At 41.1% G+C, this 21,516-nt stretch overlaps 1 protein-coding gene across 3 annotated transcripts in view; it reads left to right on the forward strand.

Annotated features, from left to right (window-relative positions):
• Positions 1 to 21,516, forward strand: part of TMTC1 (transmembrane O-mannosyltransferase targeting cadherins 1) — a gene marked incomplete at its 5' end in the record, with an annotated part of 261,097 nt that overhangs the window by 12,860 nt on the left and 226,721 nt on the right. For 2 of the 3 annotated variants that reach the window (XM_080811049.1, XM_080811048.1), the window contains 2 exons: positions 9,412 to 9,589; positions 18,831 to 18,904. In XM_080811049.1, coding sequence (XP_080667175.1) covers positions 9,412 to 9,589; positions 18,831 to 18,904 — 252 coding nt within the window. Of the gene's footprint in view, positions 1 to 9,411; positions 9,590 to 18,830; positions 18,905 to 21,516 lie in introns of those variants that run through there. The other variant, XM_080811050.1, reaches the window with a different exon arrangement.

The raw sequence follows: 21,516 nt of genomic DNA on the forward strand, positions 1-21,516 counted from the left end.
CCTTGTCACAGATCTTCTTGCCCTCAGTTTCCCCAGTGTTTCTTTGACGTACTTGTTACTCTGAGCACTTACGGGACCCCTCATGACAATAACTATCCCTTGCATGGGTGTGGGCTCCTCCTGACAAGCCCCTCTTGCCCTGTTCCCTCCCCATAGCTTCCTCATAGCCAGGGGAGGATGGGATGCCTTGAGCACAAACCCAGACCATAAATTTTATTTGTGTCTCAGAGCACCCGTCTCCCCCTTTGCACTGTGTTACTTGCCTTGGTGCCTGCAAATCATATCCTTTGGTTCTTTGATATGTTAAGTGATGATTTGCTGATTTATTCTTGATACTAGAGGGAATGCAGAAGAAGAGCAACCAAAATGATTAAGGGCCAAAGGGATTTGCCTTAGAGGAAAACGAGAAAAACCAGATGTTGTTATTTATTGGTTGAATGATCTAAGGAGACTATGGAAACCACTTATAAGTGTTTGAGAGCTGAGAAGATGGCAAGAGAGGGAAGAAGAAAAATGAATGGCAGTTGAGGAAGACCGGAGGATGTTCTGTATGTTCAGTTTTGGGCAGTGGAAACTCACGAGGAAAGTGTTGGAGGACTTGTTACTTGAGATAGCAGAAAGAGTTAAGGTTAGGATGGTTAAGGTACATTTAATTTTTTCTGTTCCCTGGTTTGTAGTTTGTGTTGTGAAAGAATGTATGTTGTATTATTGCTGAGAAAACTGGATTTCCCAGGTAATCGTGGCAAAGATAGGTAGCCTTCCTTTAAGCATTGAGATGCGTGTCTCTCATTGATTCTGAGTATCACCTGGTTTGAATCAGTGGGTTTCTTGGGACAGATCTCCGGGTCCAATTTCACATTTACTGACTTACATTATCTTGGGGGTGGAATGAGGGAATTGGCAATTGTAGCATGCACGTCAGGGGATTCAGAATCTGGGAACCACTGGGACCCAGTGGGAGCATATGTTACATGAAGCTGAGATGCCAAGTATCTCTGGTGTGATACAGAAAAAAGAATCCAAAAGCTCATTGAGATAGGAATGTTGCCGTGCGTTTACCACATGCCGCCGGCCCACACCTTCCTCCTACCCCTCTACTACAGTCCTCGAGGGCCAGAGATCTTCCCTCCACTGAGGCATTAAGAACTACGTTAGCAAAGGAGCACCTGCAGCTTGGAGAAGCTCTACTTTGGCTCTTGTCTGTGGGCAGGTGTGATGTGGGAGATTCGACTGAGGTGGACTTTCTGCTGGGGTCTGGGAGGGCCGGATGCCAATGGCAGAGCTTAGCTGCCAAAGACAAGGAGTGCATTTACCACGACAGGCAGACAGGCAGCAGGGACATAAGGGTGATCAGGATGTCATGACCCCCTGGGAGGGATCGCTGGTGGTGGCCAGTTAATCACATTGTCCCTAGGAATGAAGTAGATGTGCAGCCCTCTTAAATATTGCTTCGTCTCTGTACCTGGGAAACTCCAGGTTTGGTGGAAAGCCAGGCTTGAGTCACCACAGGGGAGAATCATGACCTGTTAGGTGGGAGTATGGAGGTAGAGCTGTTTGACTGACTGACCTGGGGTCCCCTGGAGGAAGGGTCCTAGTCTGTTCCGTAGTAGCAGTCTCTTCCAGGGACACAGCCCGGTTTTGTTTTTTTAACCCACTGAGCCACCCAGGCGCCGCGGTTTTGTTTTTTTAAACCAGAACTATTTTCCACAGAAGAAAATTAAAAAGAGTAAGGGGCTTTATCTAGAGCTCCAGGCTCTGTGAGTGGGTGGAAAAGGAGGGGCGCCAATGGCTTTCCTCTTCCTTCCCCACTCCTCCTCCTGTGACTTCTTGGTGGACACTGTGACCCTGTGACCTGTTCTGGGGACCAGTGCCCTGTGATTGCTGTGAGTTCATTATAACCCCACCTTTCTGGGCAGCTTTACAGGGAGGCAGACAAGCTCAGATGGAGGAAGGGCATTTGTGGTCCTCTTTGCCAAAAAGTCTGGAAGGCTTTCAGCCAGTCAGATGTGACTATTCAGATTTTTTCTTCTCCTCCTCCTCCTCCACCTTCTCCTCCTTCTCCTCCTCCCCCCACTCCCCCTCATTCCCCTTCTCCTCTCCATCCTCCTCCTCCTCCTTCTTCAAAGATTTATTTATTTGAGAGAGAGAGAAAACTAGTGGTGGCAGGGCAGACTTGGGGTGAGGGGAGCATGATGTGGGGCTCAATCCCAGAACCATCAGATCATGATCTGAGCTAAAGGCAGATGCTTAACTGACTGAGCCACCCAGGCACCCTGTTCAGAGTTTGTCTGAAAAGAAAAAAAAAAAAAAAATATATATATATATATATATATATATATATATATATATATATATTTCCTATTGCTCGGTTTAAGCTTTAGTTAGAGATGAAGGCTCGGGGTGCCTGGGTGGCTCAGTCAATTAAATATCTGCCTTCTGCTCAGGTCATGATCCCAGTGTCCTGGGACAGACCCTGCCAATGGCCTCCTTGCTCTGCAGGGAGCCTGCTTCTCCTTCTTCCTCTGCCCCTCCCTTGCTTGTGCATGTGCTGCACTCTCTCTCTGTCAAATAAATAAATAAAATCTTTAAAAAAATAAATTAGAAATGAAGGCTGAACCAAATTAGAGATTCTTACTGTTGAAAGGGAAAGATGATCTTTTAAATTTACAACTTAATGCAAGTTTATTTGCTCATTCAGTAAACTTTCATTTAAGAGTCTACTGTGTGCTAGGAGAGATGGATATGATGAGGAAAAAAATGAATTTTTTACAATGCATGAAAAGCTTATAATATTTGAGGAATATGGTTAAAGAGTTTTTAAAAAACTGAGTAAATGCTATAGTGGAGTGCACTTAGGGTGATGTGGGACGTGAGAGACTATTCTTCTTAGGTGGTATTTAGGGTGGGCTGTTTTTCATGCTTCTGTATGGACATTTCTGGTTATCCAAACACCAGTTCTAGTCTTAAATACTGCTTCTTCCTTAGAGCTGAAGTCTGTCTCTGATTAGTTGGCTTGTATTGTGTTAAATTGTGACTACTTGTGCCATCTCAATGGGCACACAGATATTTCCATGCAGCCATGTAGGCCCAAAATTACCAGGTCTTCTAATATTTCAAGAGAAGCTGGAGATCTTTATAAGAAATCACCTGTTTTAGCATGGAGGTTCCTCAAAAAGTTGAAAATAGAGCTACCCTATGACCCAGCAATTGCACTACCGGGTATTTACCCTAAAGATACAAATGTAGTGATCCAAAGGGGCATGTGCACCTGAATGTTTATAGCAGCAATGTCCACAATAGCCAAACTATGGAAAGAACCTAGATGTCCATCAACAGATGAATGGATAAAGAAGATGTGGTGTGTGTACACACACACACACACACACACACAAAATGGAATACTATGCAGCCATCAAAAGAAAATGAAATCTTGCCATTTGCGATGCCGTGGATGGAACTAGAGGTTATTATGCTTAGCGAAATAAGTCAGTTGGAGAAAGACAACTATCTTAAGATCTCCCTGATACGAGGAAGTGGTGATGCAACGTGGGGGGTTTGGGGGGTAGGAAAAGAATAAATGAAACAAGATGGGATCGGGAGGGAGACAAACCATGAGACTCTTAATCTTACAAAACAAACTGAGGGTTGCCGGGGGGAGGGGGATAGAGAGAGGGTGGTGGGGTTATGGACGTTGGGGAGGGTATGTGCTATGGTGAGTGTTGTGAAGTGTGTAAACCTGGCGATTCACAGACCTGTACCCCTGGGGCTAATAATACATTATATGTTAATTAAAAAAAAAGAAATCACCTGTTTTAAATATGTTGATAGTTAAAAGAAGAAAAGGCGTGCTGTTGAAACAAAACAGTTTGCAGGCCATACTTGGCCCTTGGGGAGTCTCTTTGCAGCATTGTTACTGCATCTTCCTTTCCAGTCTGAGAGCTCCTTGAGTCCTTGCATTGCTTCACTCACTCATTCATTTGTCCGTACATCCATCCATTTATCCACTTAATTTTGACAGCGGGGAACCAGGCGTTGTGCTGGGCACTAGGGTTATAGCCATAATGTGGCTAAAATATGGCAAAAATCCTTTCCCTTGGAGAATTTGGGATAATTTCTATCATCTTTCTTGAGGCTGAGCTTTCCCCATCTTCTCAAGTCTTTCCTGAGACATCATTTTTTTTTTAAAGATTTTATTTATTTATTTATTTATTTGACAGAGAGAGAGAGATCACAAGTAGGCAGAGAGGCAGGCAGAGAGAGAGAGGGGGAAGCAGGCTCCCTGCTGAACAAGGAGCCCGATGCAGGGCTTTATCCCAGGACCCTGAGATCATGACCTGAGCCGAAGGCAGAGGCTTTAACCTACTGAGCCACCCAGGCACCCCTGAGACATCATTTTTGAGACTCCCCACTCTTCCAGCATCCTGGGGCTCTTCTGGGAAGGTGCTCCAGCATTAAAGTAGCACCTGGACGGGGCAGTGGACGGGCTGCTGCCCCATGTTGGATACCTTCTCCGGCAGACAACAGAATACCTCCCTCTTTCCCGTCTCTGCCCCGGTAGATTCTCCTATTGCTAGCTAGCTTTCACTATTATCTGTCAGTGTCTCTCTTTCATACAATGCTGTTAGCTCTTTGGTAGCAGATGCCATGTCTTCTCTTTGTATCTCTGGGCCCTACATCGTACCTGACATGAAGTAGGTACTCAATAAATATCTGTTAGAGTGAATTGAAATGAAAATTAGTTTGACTTAATGCAGTTTTGATGTGTTTGATAGCCAAGACGCAATAACTCTGTGAGTTTAGTATAAACTGACAGCCCTTGGACAATACTATGTGTATAGATTTAGCCTGGATTGCAAGTATTTTGTTCTCTTCTACGTCCAGATGTGGGACTTTTCTCTTACCCATATTCTACCTAATCCTGTAAGAATTAATTAACAACAGCAAGCATTTATAAACTTTCTGTAAATCTTAGTCTGCCAGTCCAGTGGACCCTCTTTCACAGATGTAGGCTTTCTGCAAGCTTGCTTAGCATATGCTGCAGATCTCGCTGAGTTTCTGATAGAAATATGGGACAGACCAGAGATAATGTCAGAATCTTGTGACTTACACTGAAGGTCTCCATCTAAGGAGACCCTGGTTATTATTCACCACTTTTTGTATTTGCCACAAATCCATATTCTTGTATCTTGTACATAAGGAGATTCTGAAAGATTTTGATTAATGTCTTTGTTAAAATAAAGATGTGATGTGTCTGTCATGCTCCCTGTTCTATTAAAATGTGAGGTTAATCCGTTAAACCCCCTTTTTGTGAACCCATAAAAGAATCAGAGATTCTTTTCCCACTGCTCACAAATCACGTTTTGTTATTATTTCCTCTCAAGCTCACTTGTCCGTAGTTTGGAGAGCTCACTCTATCTCTTTAGATATTTGGGAAACTCTAGTAATTTTAGATTCTCAGTCATTTCTCAGGACTTAGATTCGCCAGTATCTAGTACTGTGTGAGGGCGTTTCAGTTGCCTTAATTAGCACTGCGGTCGTTCCCCATTCAGTAATTTATTTTTATATTTTGACATCCAATTGAATTCACTTAAAACACCAGGCATTTTGTCTTAACTGGTTTTCAGGAATATTAATCTGATGGCAGCTATACTTGTGAATATAGCACAATGTATAAACTTGTCAAATCACTAAATTGTACACTTGGAACTAATGTAACATTGTGTGCCAACTCTATTCAAATAAAAAACACCCCCCACCCCCGCAGTAATATATAGATAACTCCTGCACATTTTCAGATAGGATACATATGGACCGCAAATGGGACTCATTTTGTATCATTTTTGGAAGGGGAAAGTACCTCAAAAAGTGTGGTAATATACTAGCAACCCTTTTAATGATGCTTTTTTACTTTTCAAATGGTTGAATAACAAATATTTTGGAAAAAATAACAAGTCTTTTGTTCTCTTTTTAAAGGCAGTGCTGTTAATTTGTAATACAAAATGATGATCTAAAGTGTAATATCTGTGAAATCAGTCAAACACATTAGGGATTTGGCTTATTTGATGTCTTGCCTTCTCTTCATTGTCATTTTTATGATCATCACGGTAAGATGCATCTTGTATGTTAAAAAGTCAAGTCCTATTTCTTCTTCTACTTACACTCAATGCTTCTGACACCAGATGTGTAGGGTTTTTATTTTTTAGTGACCAGTTCTCAGTGTCCTACATTATCTGGGTGTCCTGTTTAACTCTATCTGGAGTTAGCATCAGATCCCCCAGGTCAAAGGCCCATTTCTACAAGACTGACCCCACTTCAATTTTTTTTTTTAAGATTTTATTTATATATTTATTTATTTGAGAGAGAGAGAGCGCACACGGGCGAGAGAGAGAGAGGAGTGGGAGAGAGAGCACAAGCAGGGGAACAGCAGAGGCAGAGGGAGAAGCAGGCTCCCCTCCGAGCAGGGAGCCCAATGTGGGACTTGATCCCAGGATCCTGGGATCATGACCTGAGCCAAAGGCAACCGCTTCACCAACTGAGCCACCCAGGTGCCCCGAATGACCCACTTCAGATGCTGGTTGCAAGTAGTGGGTCCCTAGCTTACCGCACTTCTGTCCAGCTTAGTTGCAAATCTGGAGTTCTCATGATGCCCTCCTCAGATTCAGTTATTTGCTCTAATGGCTCACAGAAGTCAAGGAAGCACTTATTTAATGTTTACTGAATGAAGGGTATGATGCAAGATATAGATGAACAGCCAGTTGAAGAGATCCTTAAGGTGGGATCTGGAGGGCCCCAAGCTCGGGAGCTTCTGTCCCGTGGAACTGCAGTGTGCCATCTGCCCATCTTGGTGGTGTGTTCACCAACTTGGAAGTTTTCCAGACCCTGTAGTTCAGGGAGTTTTTATGGAGGCTTCATCAAGTAGGCATCACTGATAATGACCTCCATCTCTGGCCCCTCTCCAATACCTGGAAGATAGAGGAGGGAAGGGGCTAAAAGTTCCAAGCTTCTAATCATAACTTGATCTTTCGGGAGACCAGCCCGCATCCAGAAGCCATCCAGGAACCCACCAAGAGTCACCGTATTAGAAAAAAGATAATCCAACCGCTTGGGGAGTTCCGAAGGATTTGGGAGTTCTGTGTCAGGAACCAGCACCAAAGACCAAATACTAGAACAAAAGATTGTCCTAGTACCTTTATGACTGAAGAAATTACAGAGGTTTTAGAGTCTCTACCAGGAGTTGGGATAAAGACCAAAATATGTATTTCTTATTATATCACAATGTTACATTTGTCTATCTATGTCTATATCTATACCTGTATCTGTATCTATATCTATCTGTATCTATTTTTGAACACTTTTCTGATTATTTCCTTATGGAAAATTCCCAGCAGTGGAATTTTTGGTCAGACTTTATGTACTTTTAAAGCCTTTTGGTACACGTTGATAAGCTTGAGACCTTCCCACTTGGACACTGACCAGCTGTTTGTAAGATTGCCTGTTTTGTCTCATTGTCATGGGTGTGAATGAACTTGGAATGAATGGCTTAGTTGGTCTGGAAAGCTTAGCCTGATGGAGTAGACACTGATGTAAAATCAGCTCAGGTGGGTGGGCTCTCTGGGAATTGCACCTAAGTTCTTCAAGGATAGGGACCTGGTCTTGCCCTTCTCACAGCTCCCCCGTCCTGATCTTGGTGATTTCCAGCAGCTTGCTCACTGCAGGTGGGTCCTCTTGTACTGGAATGGTATGCTCTTCTTTCTTTTTTAGCTGGACCTGCCCACCCCCTAGTTCATGGCCTGTTGTTCTAGATGGGCTGTTTCACACCGTGCTTCCATCTTCAGGACTCTGGGGGGGTGCACAGACTCGTGGGTTGGCCATCATATGGCTCGCTGGAATCTTGCTTCGGAGCCCTGAAGTCAGGTTCCACAAAGCAATTCATTTTTCTAGGCTTGATTACTTCAGTGGGAATGAAAATGGAGTCAGTAACTATGACATTTATATTCATGTGTCCAAATAAAACTTGAGATGTTTAAAATTCTGTAGGTTAAATTCGTGCACCACTCAGGTCAAGTATTTAGAATATGCTTATGCCATCGCTAAAGTTGACTTTTACATTTTCAATTGTTTTGGCCAAGAGAAGGTGTTTCTTTAAGAGAAGCGGATCTAGGGATTATTGTTTTAGTGAAACGAGCTGGAGTATAGACAACTACAGGCAGTCCCATTTAGGGTGCTCCCTATACAACACCCTATAAAACTATATTTTTGCTAACCCCACAGAATCAATTGGGGACATTATGTCCTGTTATTAAATTTAAGGCAACCTTAAGTCTCTCTCTTCTGCATTTCTATCTCAGGAAAGTATTTTTTAAGATGTTGAACAATAAATTTGTCCCCCTCTCTCTTTTTTTGTTCTTTTTAGAGGGAGGGGGAGAGAGGGCGCGAGCATGCAAATGGGGTTGGGGGGTGCAGAGGGAGAGGGAGAGAGAGAGAGAGAATCTTAAGCACAGAGACCCCGAGGGGGCAGGATCTCACCACCCTGAGATCATGACCTGAGCTAAAACGAAGAGTTGGGCGCTTTAACCAACGGAGCCGTCCTGGTGCCCCATGAGTTTCCCTTCTTTCTGTGATTGACTTTAGTTTCTTCATCATAATCTTAGAATTCAGATTTTGAGGTCTGTGGGAATTTAAGTTAGAAAACATTTATTTTTTTATTATTATTATTTTTTAATGTATTTTTATCCCCAGGGGTACAGGTCTGTGAATTGCCAGGTAGTTAGAAAACATTTAATACAGATTCTGAAACGATGTGCTTTTGCGCATCCTTTTAATTTCAGCTGCAGCTGGTAATATGATCTTCAGGTGCCCCGAAGATCCTTTGTGGGGTGGTAATTAACAATTGTTCCAGGTGCATAATCTGGAAATTTGGTTCTTGGGGGGCACTGCGGGTGAGAGAACACGTTCATGCTTGGTTTGTCCCAACTGTGACTGCAGTCACAGTATTGTGGCTTTTTTCTCCTCTCCAGTGGTTGCGGCTCTGACCCATAGCACTGTGGACTATTCTTTGAATGCTCAGCTCCTTGGGAAGAGCTGGCAGTGATAGCAAGAGTATCATGGGGTCTTTCTCATGAGCTGTGGACTGAAGGGAAAACAGGTTCAGCACCTCTTTGCCTTGTCAGTGAAGCCAACAGAATTCTCTGAAATAAAATTACAGTGCATTTGCAATGGTTTCTGCAGATAGGAACATCCTGAGGTAAGGAAAAATGATACTCCCACATCTAGAGTAACCTGATGTTGGGAATCATTTAAAAAGAATCGATTGAATAGCTTATCTTTCAGAATGATCGATTCCCTCCTCTCTCCTTGTACTTCTGTTCTGTATGTAGCTGATTCGGCTTCTGTTTCTGTCTTTTTGTACAGGCTGAACATATTTTTGACTGGCATGAACCCATTCTACTTTCATGCGGTGAATGTGGTTTTACACTGTCTCGTGACTCTCGTCCTGATGTACACCTGTGACAAAGCTGTCTTCAGGAACCGGGGACTGGCTTTTGCTACAGCGTTGCTTTTTGCTGTGCACCCTGTCCACACAGAGGCGGTGAGTATCGCTGCAGTTCCGTGAAACAAGGAACTAAAAAAAAAAGCTAAACTGATCTTTTTTCCCCCTTTCAAAACCACGTGAATTCAAAGCTCCATTGAAGTGTTTATCTTTATATATAAATCATTCTGCTTGACAACTTGTCTTTTTGAATGCTCACATAGCCTTCACACTTACCTGTCCTTTCCAAATAACCTGTTATTATTATGTGTCGTAATAGACGGCCACAGTTCTTTATTTGAAGAAAATTTAAGTTCTAATGTGTTTTAAACAGCACAGGGCATTTTGAGGTACTTACTGTGCTGAGGCATTGTTCCTGCTCTACATGTGAATTTTACCTTTTCTCTCTGCTTTCTGTTTATAATATTTATGATGCTGAACAGTGAGTGTGAGGGGAGGGCTAAAGAGTTAGACTGACGTTCTTCAGATTAGAAAGACAGAGTTGCAATAGGGACTTAGAAATAGGTTTTCAGGTTATTTCGTGTGAAATGTAGTTACTTGGTAGGTGATGCAAAATTTGTTTAAAAAGTATAGATAGTTCAGATCTGTTTGGTCCTCTTTGAAATATGGACTTGATCATGCACTGAGAAGGCATTATCAAGTTACCTTGTTTCATGGCTTAGGAACCACAGTTGTTTTATTTTGTCCATATTGCTAGGGGTAGACAAAGACTTTCCAAGGGGTTCCTGAGCCCCATGGCTTTAAAAGAATCATTTCCAGAGCCTTAGCTTGCATCTGGACACTTGCCTATAGTTCGTCTGTCTGAGAACACACCAGGGGTCAAGGTGTCAAGTTGGTTCTCCTCTCCCTCCTCCCGTTTCAGCTGTTGTCTCATTGAAAAATAAAAATGAATGTCTCACCTACATCAGAATTTTACTCTGCCCCAGGTGTCCACATCTCTGAGATACTGTATAAAGAAACAATTTATACTGTATAAATATACATTGTATATAAATAAACAGTTGTATAAAGAAACAATTTAATATATTGGTGTCAGCAAAGCCTCCTTCAATTGAGGCATCACAGATCTGCAGTGGGGCTTCATATCACTGTCTGTCTTCCACATATTTCTGTGAGGAACAGAAAGTGGCATTAAAAGTGGGGTATGGTGGCCTGTTTTGATCTTCTGAATTCAGAAGTGAGATGGTTGTCATGGGGATGTGTCATAATATGTTCATTTGAGCCGACACAAGAAGCCTGATTTGGCAACTGGTGGTGTAATGACTGTTTTTGCCAGTTAGGCTACATGATGGACATTTTCCATAAACAATATTGTATATCTGTAAGCCCAAGGTTTTGACACAAATATATTTGGAGTGAGAGACAAAAAAAAATCAGTTTATAAAAAGATTACATTACTTAAGGTAAATTTTCCAGCCCTTTCTTGAGTATTTTAAATAGAAAATGTCCCTCTAAGTGGAAGGCTATAAATAATAGTCCTTTGGAAAGTCTCAGTGAAGCCATTTTTGCTGTAGTGCTGAGAAACCGTGAAAGCAGATGACTCTAATGACAGGTAACTCTCATGATGGCTATGCTGAAATTAATTTGCTTCCAACCAAATTAAAGGAGAATCTGATTGAGTGTTGGCTGGTAGATCATTAAGCATTATGTAATATGATAGATCACTATGATTTTGTCAATGACCTTAGTGTTCAAAGAATTAAGTCACTGCTATAACATAGCTACTTCTGTCTCATTTATGTGAACATTTCTTTAAAGATGAAAGCTAGGAATGGAACTGATACTATATGCATTCTTATTCTAACCTAAAGTAATATTGTCAATAATTGCACTTAATAGAAAAGAAACATGGGGCATCTGAGTGGCGCAGTCCATTAAGTGGCCAGCTCTTGAATTCAGCTCAGGTCATGATCTCAGGGTCATGGGATTGAGCCCCACATCAGCCTCTGTGCTTGGTGTGGAGTCTGTTTGAGAGTCTCTCTCTCCCTCTGCCTTGTCCCGCTCATATTCTCTTTCTCAGATAAATAAATCTTAAAAAGAAAAAAGAAAAACCTGCTATACCTGTTATTAAGAAGTGTGTTTTTATATCTAAGAGCTAGTTATAATTTTTTCTAATTTATGGTGTACTGAGCAATTGTGTATTAATACTAAGTGGTAACTTAATGAGGTAACTTTATATATGTATTTTTATTACAGAGAGAGAAGATGATAAGTAGAATATTTTTAAGCATAACTATACAATACATTAAGAAACAATGCTCAGAAAGAAATAAAATAGAAATAAGAGTTCAAGGGGAATGGGTGTGAAATGTCTGTCGTTTAAAGAAGAGCCTGTTCATGTTTGTTTAAATGGAAAATAATGAGCTTCAAATTGCGGTGGCACATTTCAGATTCCATTTGGTACATTTAAAACAGTAATATTGTGGCCTTATTTTTAAAATGTCACTATTTACAATGCATGGGAAGTTAGATTCCTTCAAGTATATAAAATTATGATGAAAAAATTTTAGATACAAATTTTAAAAGATGAGATACCCAAATTTTTAATATTCTTCTTGGATGTCACCTGAAGAGAAATAATCAAGGACTACTACTCCTAGCCATATGGAATATATGACACTGGGTCAAAGTACAGTGGAAAATACATGGTTGGAGTGTCTTGGGGGAAATTTTTGCAGGAAAGAGTAAAGGATAGAACAATAACAGTCTTAATTCTATGCTTGCAGAGAGGGAGTCCAGGTAACCTTGGACAGTGGGATCATGAGCTGGTGGTTTGGTTGAATTCTAAGAAAAAGGAAAAACATCCTGTTAGCGAAGAGACCTTTAAGAAAAGGTTTCAACAAGCTAATAATAAAAAAAAAAAAAATCCATGATAGCACAATTATAGGGACAAAAGAGGCTGAGAGCTGGACGTTTAGGGAAAAATTTTACAGAAACTATTTGCATTCACAAGGAAATGAGATATGCAAGAAGGGGGTGAAGAAATTTGACTCAACATAACAATATATACTAGGAAGTAAAATTAGGAGACTGTTATTCAATTATAGGTATTAGTTTAGGTTTCTAAGGAAGAAGAAAGAGAAATAGGAAAAAAACATTGCGTTATAGAAGACTTAGTGTGATAAATTAATTAAAAAAAAATAGATCATAGCGTGGCTGGAGAGGGAGTCAGAGGGATTTATCACCCCTTTGCTAAATAAGAACAAAATCAGGACCATAAGTAATCCCAGGAAGGATGGAGGATTAACATTTTTTGAGGGAGGGGTTTTGTTTAAACATGTTGGTGTGATTAAGGATTTGTTTCCTTAATTATGTAATCAACATATAGTAAATGAATTCTTGCTTGGTGTAGGCACTGCTAGGTGCCCGGAGGGTATGTGGGTGGGTAGTGGGTCCCTACCCATAATTTGTTCACAAATTCCTAAAAAAGCCAAAGAACATACACACAAATACATACAAGACAAAGCAGTATGTTGTAATAAAAAACTATCTCCAATTTAAGTATAAGAAACAAATTCATTTATTTACTCAATCTTTCAACAAATATTTAAGTGCAGGAGGTATTAGCAATGACTAGGATAGACCCATACCTTTCCTCATTGAAGGCCTTGTGATTCTTCAAAGGGTTTTCTGACAGTATATTTTTTTGGAGATCTCAATCATCAGAAAAATAAGTAGAGAAATTGGGAAAACGTGGAAAATCATTGTAATTCCCTGGTGGTAATTGAAACTTAGCAGTCATCATAGAAACATTATTGGTTGGAAGGAAGGCACTTATGTCAAGTCAAAAGCGAGAGCAGGAAATGCCGACACATGGTGTTGAAGGCTAAGGTCAGCATTTCCAGAACACATGTAAGATGAAGAGCACATGTAAGAGAGAATCAGTCATGATCTAATCAGTCAGCCTGGCTTTGTTTGTTTTTAAAGATATTAATTATTTATTTGATAGAGAGAGAGCTCACAAGTAGGCAGAGAGACAGGCAGAGAGAGAGGGGGAAGCAGGCTCCCTCCTCAGCAGAGAGCCCGATGTGGGGCTCGATCCCAGGACCCTGAGATCATGACCTGAGCCGAAGGCAGAGGCTTAACCCACTGAGCCACCCAGTGCCCCCAGCTGTTGCATGTTAAGTGTGTGTTTCCTGGCCCTGCCTGGCAGTAATGGGACTCATTCGTGCAGCTAGAATAATCAATAAACTTGATACATATGGTATACTTTATATAAATCCTGTGAATGGTATGCTAAGAAATAATAAGTTTTGGGGGCAAATTAAATTAATTGGTATTTCTGTTACGCTTGCTCGGATTTAGATCTGATTGTTTGAGTTCTGCCCAATGATGTTCACTCATTTTTTTCCATCGTTTGGGTATGTGTTACAGGATTCAGTTCCCAGGTAACAACTACCTTCTTGGTGAGGAAAACCTGCAGCTTGAGGCAGAGTCCGTGCTATCCATCTGCATGTACTTTTGGCTAAGTCCTTTGTACTTCTCAGCATCCTACAGTTCATCCCCCTTTGTCAGTAGAATCAAGCCCAGGACCTCCAACTAAACATCCCATAATTTTTTCACTCCTGTCCCCTCTAATGTGCTTACTCCATGCTCTCTCATCACGTAATGCCTTCCCTTCTAGAAACACCTCATGTGTTTTCAGACTGTGCTTTCTTCTGCCTAGAATGCTTCTGTGGTCCTTCTCTGGCCCCTGATTTGCATCCCCTGACTTGAGCTTGCTGAGTCCTTCTTGCTTGTCCCTTAGGTTTTAGTGTATGATGCCAACCTTTCCACGAAGGCGTCCAGCTTCTGCCAGTCCCTCCGGCACCTGGGTGGCTCAGTGGGTTAAAGCCTCTGCCTTCGGCTCAGGTCATGATCCCAGCGTCCTGGGATCGAGTCCCGCATCAGGCTCTCTGCTCACCAGGGAGCCTGCTTCCTCCTCTCTCTCTGCCTGCCTCTCTGCCTACTTGTGATCTCTGTCTGTCAAATAAAGAAATTAAAAAAAAAAAAATCAGTCCCTCCATTCTTTTCATGGCAATGATTTCTCCTCTTGATGATACACACAGTTTGCTTGTATCATATTAATACCCTACTTTGACTCCCCACCGGGTGTTAAACTCCTGAGGCTTAGGTCATATCCCTCCAGCTGGCATAGTACCTGGCAAATAGGAGGCCCTTGGAAAATGTTTGTGGAGTGGAATAAATCATGCAGTTACTGAACATGATGATACTGACTAACTGAATCACAGTGAAAGTGAATGGTTGATCTAAGACATTTAGTAGTTGATGGCAAGCACCTTGTTTTTAAGACATCTAACCCCCTTGCCCCAGAGACCCCAGCTCAACAGGGATATTCAGTGAATGTATGGTGGTTTGGAACTGGCCACAGAGTCTGTCAGTGTCTGCACTAACATTTCAACACACCCTCTGAGCTTCTGCTCCAGGGGACACTACATTCTTTGGATCTGGGCCCATCCAGCCGGCTTCCCAGCAGCACAGACTGGCTGCAGTCTGAGAAGTAGGCTTCCGGCGCCTCGAGCACATGCGTTACGCTTGCCTGGCTTGTGATGGCCTCATTCCAACTTGCTCCACCCAGTATCCGCTTGCAGGTCTTGCTCTTGTGTGCCTTGGCCGCATCGGTTGTGCTGTGATGAGTGTCCCTCTGGGCCCAGATGTGTGGCCTTATCCCTAGACTTTGTTGCTACTAAGCCGAGCTCTCTGTTTAACCTTCCAGGGGCCTTGCGGGTGATGCTGAGCTCCACGCTCAGAGATGCAGTGGTGTAGACAGAGCAGATCTGGGCTCCCACGTGAACTGTGTGCATTTGTTGCTTTACAGATTGTGAGTCTGAGCTGGTTCTCGACACTGAGGTGACACCATATTGTCACAGCCTAGCTCCCCTGAGTCGGGCAGTCTTCCTGATTTGGCCCTCAAACACCTTATAGATTAACGGATCAATGAACAGTGTGTGGTCCAGGCATCCACATCAGCTAATACCTTTTAACTCTGTACTGCTTGTGAAATTCCTTAGCCATCTCCAGGTTTCTCTTGTTGTGGACTGGACTAGGATTTTGCTCAGTATGTGACTTGCTATCAGTCTCTGTGCAAGTATATAATTACATTATCTTCTATTTATACTTTTTAAGTAATATATTTTATCTAATAAAGTTAAATTAAAATATCATACATAGAAGCCTTGAATATAAAAAGATGATTTCTATAAGCCCCGCAAGAAAACTTGTCTCAGCGCCGAGTCCCACCTACCTTCTCTGCAGGGAAAAGGAAGAAAGGACACCCACACTGAGTGGGCACTTGAGACCTATCATCTCATTAACCATGACAGTAACATGGGGTAGGGGTGTTAGGCTCATTTTAAAGATAACAAAAGGGGGGCGCCTGGGTGACTCAGTCCGTAAGCGTCTGTCTTCCATTCAGGTCATGATCTCAGGGTCTTGGGATGGAGCCCCACATGAGGCTCCCTGCTCAGTGGGAGGCCTGCTTCTTCCTCTGCCTCTGCCCCTCCTCCCCGCTCATGCTCTCTCTCTCTCTCTCTCTCTCTCTCAAATAAACAAATAAAATCTGAGAAAAATAATAAAGATAACAAAAGCAAGTCCTAGAAATTAAAGATAACAAATTTGAGTCTCACTTAAATGGCAAGAGAAGGAGTCTGTATTCCAGCCTTGGATGGTTGAGCTGCAGGTGCCTGTCATTGCCCCACCTTTTGACTGCAAAGTGTGCTCATTGTATGAGAGTGTTTATAGGTATATTTCCCAGAACACTGTTCTCCGCTGTTAATTATGATTGATTCTCTAACCCACTGTGGACCTCAGGTCCTGGATGGTTTGGGTGATGCAACTTTGTGTGCCTGAAATGTCAACCCTGTCCCTTTCCCTTGTGAGCTCGTACTCATCTTTAAGAGCTCGTATGTGGCCTTCGTTGGAAGCATTTTTTGAACTATACCCCATTTTTTCCCTTTACGGTTTTATTTCTTGAATTTCAAAAAGACAAGAGAAATCTTTACACATTTTAAGTAGTAGTGGACTAACACAAAGATTTATAAATAGCTGTCTACCCCCTACCTTCCTCCACTTCAGACCCTTTATTAAGTAACACATTAAAAAAATTTTTTTTAATTTCAAAAATATAATGACCATATATATACTCATCACCCGGATTCATCAACTTTTAACATTTTGCCACATTTGTTTTGTCATTCTTTCTCTCTTTTCCCCTTAATATATAAAAATATTATTTGTATTCTGAAGCATTTAGGAGTAGGTTGCATAATTCATGCCTCTTTACACCTGAATAATTTAGTTGTATATTTTCTAAAACCAAGGCCATTAGTCATTGTTTCTCTTTAGTCTCAAGTTTGGAGCAGTTACCAGTCTTCATTATCTTTCTATAATATAATTCAAAGCTTTAAATATAATTAAAACATATTTAATATGTATATTACAAAAGGTTTATATGATACTTACTATAACATTGCAATTGGTGTGTAACGTCATCTCAAATGGTTGTTATATATAATACATATGTGTTAAAAAATCTGTAGCCCATGATTTATAAAACTTATGTTTTCTAAACTTATTTATTTATATTTTATATTAAAATTTTATAATGTACAAGTACAAATAGTATAACTGTTGTATGTAAATACATGATATCAAAATATGTAAACATAAAAATACAGTATATAAAAATATATGCATATGTGGTATATTATGTAAGTATAATAAGCATGTAATATATAATATATGCAGTATTATAATACATTAGATTATAGGAGTTATACTATATCTACTAAATCATGATACAATATAAATTAGGAGATATTAAAATATTGACATTTTAATGATATAAAATAATAATGTAGAATTGTATTTTATGCTTTAATAATATGAAATATATGTATTTGTGTATTTGATAGAGCATCCCTCACCTTGGGTTTGTCTGATGTCTTCTCACGATTATATCCCAGCCAGGTTGTGTATCCCTGGCTGGGATTTGACAAAAGTGGTATTGTGTTTCTCTCAGGGTATGACATGCAGAGACATGCCCCATCCATTTGCCCTTTATTGGCGAGGTTGACTTTGATTCCCCAGTTAAGGTGTAATGCGTTTTTCCCATAGTATAATTATTCTTTTTACTTTTTTATTTAACAAGTAATTGTTTTGAAGGAAGTGTGTGGAAGCCCTACTAATACTCCGTGCTTTATTAAACCTTTACACTCTAGATTTCGTATCCACTGGTATTTTGTGATGTCTCTCTGCTCATTCAAATCTTGCATCTTTTGGATGCAAAATGGCTATTTGCCAACTGCACTATTCCCTCCACATTCATTAACTGGCTTTTCCATGTAAGGAAGAGCTTTCTGTTCTCTCCCATTCACTTGCTTACTGTATTTATGTGTGTACTTATATGTGCTTTCTTTATTCCATTCATCAATATCAGAATACACTCATGGATGTCTTTTTTTCCAGTGGTTTGGTTTATTATTGTCCTTATTTATTTTGATGTTCAAATGGCCAGATTTTCCGTCAGTAGGAGCCCCTTGTCACTGGCTTCTCTGTCCTTTTGAATATGTACCTGTCACTTTCTGCACACTTTCTTACCTTCTAACGTGATGAAATGATCTAAGTTCCTCTCGTATCTCCTTCGCCTCAGCCCTGGAACCAGCCATTTCTCCAGGAAGCCCACGTACTCTTTAGTGGAGGAATGGTTTGTGGTCTGTGCCAGGATGGCTCTTTGCTACCGGGCTATCTTGTTTTTAGGTTCTTTCAGTGACAGAACTAAGACACACAGACACACACACACACACAGACATGCAAGCACATGTGCTCACATGGCAGTCATGAGTTCATACTCATTCCTCTTTTTACCAGGATTATTGTTTCCTAAACTTATTTTTTCCTGGTCCTCTATAAATATCCTCTGCTCCATTAACACTCTGATGCCAAAGACTAGCACAGTGTTTGGCCCTCAGTCCTTGCTCAAAAAGTATTTTTTAATAAACCAGCAAATGAATAAGCCTTGATGATTATAAATTGACCTTCTATAGGGGAAAGGTGAAAAAGGAAGTTAAGCATGAAAATTCTTTTCCTTTCTTTCCTCTTTTTCTCCTTCTATAAACTTATTGTTACATAACCAGAGGTGGTTACTCTTATGTCGTCAAATTTGAAGAACAGTGTGTTTTCTTATTTTATCGTATACTTTTCATTCATCTAAAACCAAATGCATTTCTGTAAGTTTTCTGAAAGCAATTTTCTGAGGTCTTTATTTTTTCAAACTTTCTAGGTGGCTGGAATTGTTGGCAGAGCTGATGTGTTAGCTTGCCTGCTGTTTCTGTTGGCCTTTCTCTCCTACAATAGGTATGTATGGCTAAGAATGCCCTTCTCTGTGGTGACAATCACGCTTTCCCCCGGGAATTTCTGTCTCGTGTGTGTGTGTGTGTGTGTGGACTTTGAGCATCTATCTGAGAAAGGAGGCCTTTGAAAGGCCTCCCAGTGCTGGGAAGCTCTTGCTTCTTGATTATTCTTACTTGTCATTTCTTACTGAGAATGGAATTTGAAAGCTCCAGGCCAATAAATATTGGGTGTAGTCCTCTCTTTTATTTGGCTGTGATTTGTTTAATTCCTCCGTTTCATATTGGTCCTAATTCTGTTTCCTCTTTATTATCCTCACTAAAGTAGCTAAGAGCTTAAAATAACAAGGCTGAATTGGAGGTAGTGTTTTTCATCTGTAGTTTTCAAATTCACACATCCTTTCATCACAATACATTAAGTTCCTTGCTTTGGAATGTGGAAAAGCAATAAAATAATTTACCATTGTATTGCCCTTACTCCGCACAGTGCTCAGATTCTCACTTGAGTTGTGATATATCCACACAGGGAAAGGGGTGGGTCAAAAAGAAAATGGGAATGGGGCTGATGGCACAGGGGTTGGCCCAGAAAAAGGGGGCCAGTGAGTCATGTCACCATATTTCATGGAGGGATGGCTGTTTAGAGATTTGTGAATGTTGCCATCTTTGAGAGCCAAGTGGCCCTGAGCAGCACAATTCTGAACAAGTGGTTCTCCATGTGGGGCAGTTATGCTCTTCCCCTTCGGACATCTGGCAGTGTCTGGAGACACTTTGGCTTGTCATTAAGTAGAAAGGTGCTACCAGTGCTCGGTAAGTAGAGGCCAAGGGTCCTACAATGTGCCGGACAACCCTTACAACAAAGGGTCATTTTCCCCAAAATGCCAGTATTCCTCAGACTGAGAAACCCTGTTATAAACCAGTTTAGACCTTGGATGACCAAGAATGAATTAATTCTTCCGAAATTTTGGTTTAATGAGTGGAGTGTTTTCTTGGTACAGGTTTCCCCCACTACCCAAGAGTAGAGCGTTTCTGTGAACACCTCTTGTAAGCTAAAATGGCCTCAAGTTGAAGAACAATCAATAGCTATTAATTGATATGGAAAAATTGGGGTCATTCCCAGACCACAAAAAACAACTTCTCTTGGGTGTTTTCTGACACCTCAGGACACATCCCGCTAATGGATGCACAGAGTAAATGGAGATAAAGCACAGGTGCTCACAGACGCAGCCCGACGCTGCGGCCCTGAGTGTGGCCCTGGGGACCGAGCTGATTGGCTGGGCCGCTCTGCTGTTCGCCCAGCGCCTTGCCTCTCTAACGCTCCTGAACCAAACACTGTTTTTGCTTTTCACCTTCTTTTGCAAAAGCAAAAATCCTCTTCGGATTTCTTCCTGTTAGAGAAAATAGGTACTCATGTAGGTCTTTCATTAAAGTGAAGTGGGCCGTAACATGCACTTGTGAAAAGTGGGGTGTGCCTGTCTAGTACCAGTCTCCGGGGCCTGGCTTTGTGACTTAACACTGCATCGCCAGTCATCCGAAATGGTGGTGTGGAAAATCTTAAAAAGAGAAACACAGATGCACCAATTACTTCTTTTCTGTGTACTCTGGTATTAGAACAAGATTAACAATTGCCTTTTAGTTTAAACTTAGTCTCTGGGGCTTTCTCTGTGTGGATGGTACATTCGGGAACATGGGGAGGCCAGCATCATGTCCCATCTATCTCTGTGTGATGATGAGCCTCGGGATTACAGTTTCTGCTGTGCCTGCCATTCACAGTCTTAGCACCTGAAGCTATAGACCAGCTTCAGAGAAAAATTCATGTCCACCACACATTTGGCATGTAATTTTAGGTCATTGTTCCAAGACATAAGAATACAGCTAAGGTGTCCTAACTACAGAAATACTAGCCTTTACTTTGGAGGAGTAGGGGTGATGGGTGTGGCACCTCCTGAAGGAACAGTGATGTTTTTTGGTGTTGGCTGATTCTGTGTTGTAAGGTGAAAAAGGCTTTTTGAAAATCCCTGCTGGAAATTATACTGAGGAAAAAAAAATAACCTAATACATCCCCTTGGAAAATACATTTTAAAATACCAGTTAACCAGAAGAAAAGAAAAAGTCCAAAACATCTGTATTTTCATTGCAGAGAAAAATGAGGATTGTATTTTGGTATACATACCTGTGTCCGCTGACTGATTTATGTACAGAAGCATATAAAATACCTTCACCAAAGTAGTAATAATGAGGATAACCACTTTGCATGTACTAAGTCATTTGTTTAATTCTGCCTACAACACTGGGATCCTGTTTCATACAGGAGGGAACTGAGGCACAGAGAGGCAGAGTAATCTGCCCCATAATACCCAGTTAGTTAGCTGCAAAGCTGTGATTGGAACCCAGGGAACCTGGGCCAGAGTTGATGCATATGGCTTAGTAACCTGTATTATTCACTTAAAATATATTCACTTAAACATCCTTCATGCCACTAACTATCTCTATGGTAGCATTTTAAGTGTTTTTTTTAGTGTCCATTTATTATATGCCATATTTTACCATAATTTATATGCACCTTAATTTAAGTAACCAAGTTCAGTGTTGTTGGGCATTCACTCTTTTTCATGTTTGTGA

The sequence above is a fragment of the Martes martes genome (genome assembly GCF_963455335.1).
Source record: "Martes martes genome assembly, chromosome: 8".
NCBI lineage: Eukaryota > Metazoa > Chordata > Mammalia > Carnivora > Mustelidae > Martes > Martes martes.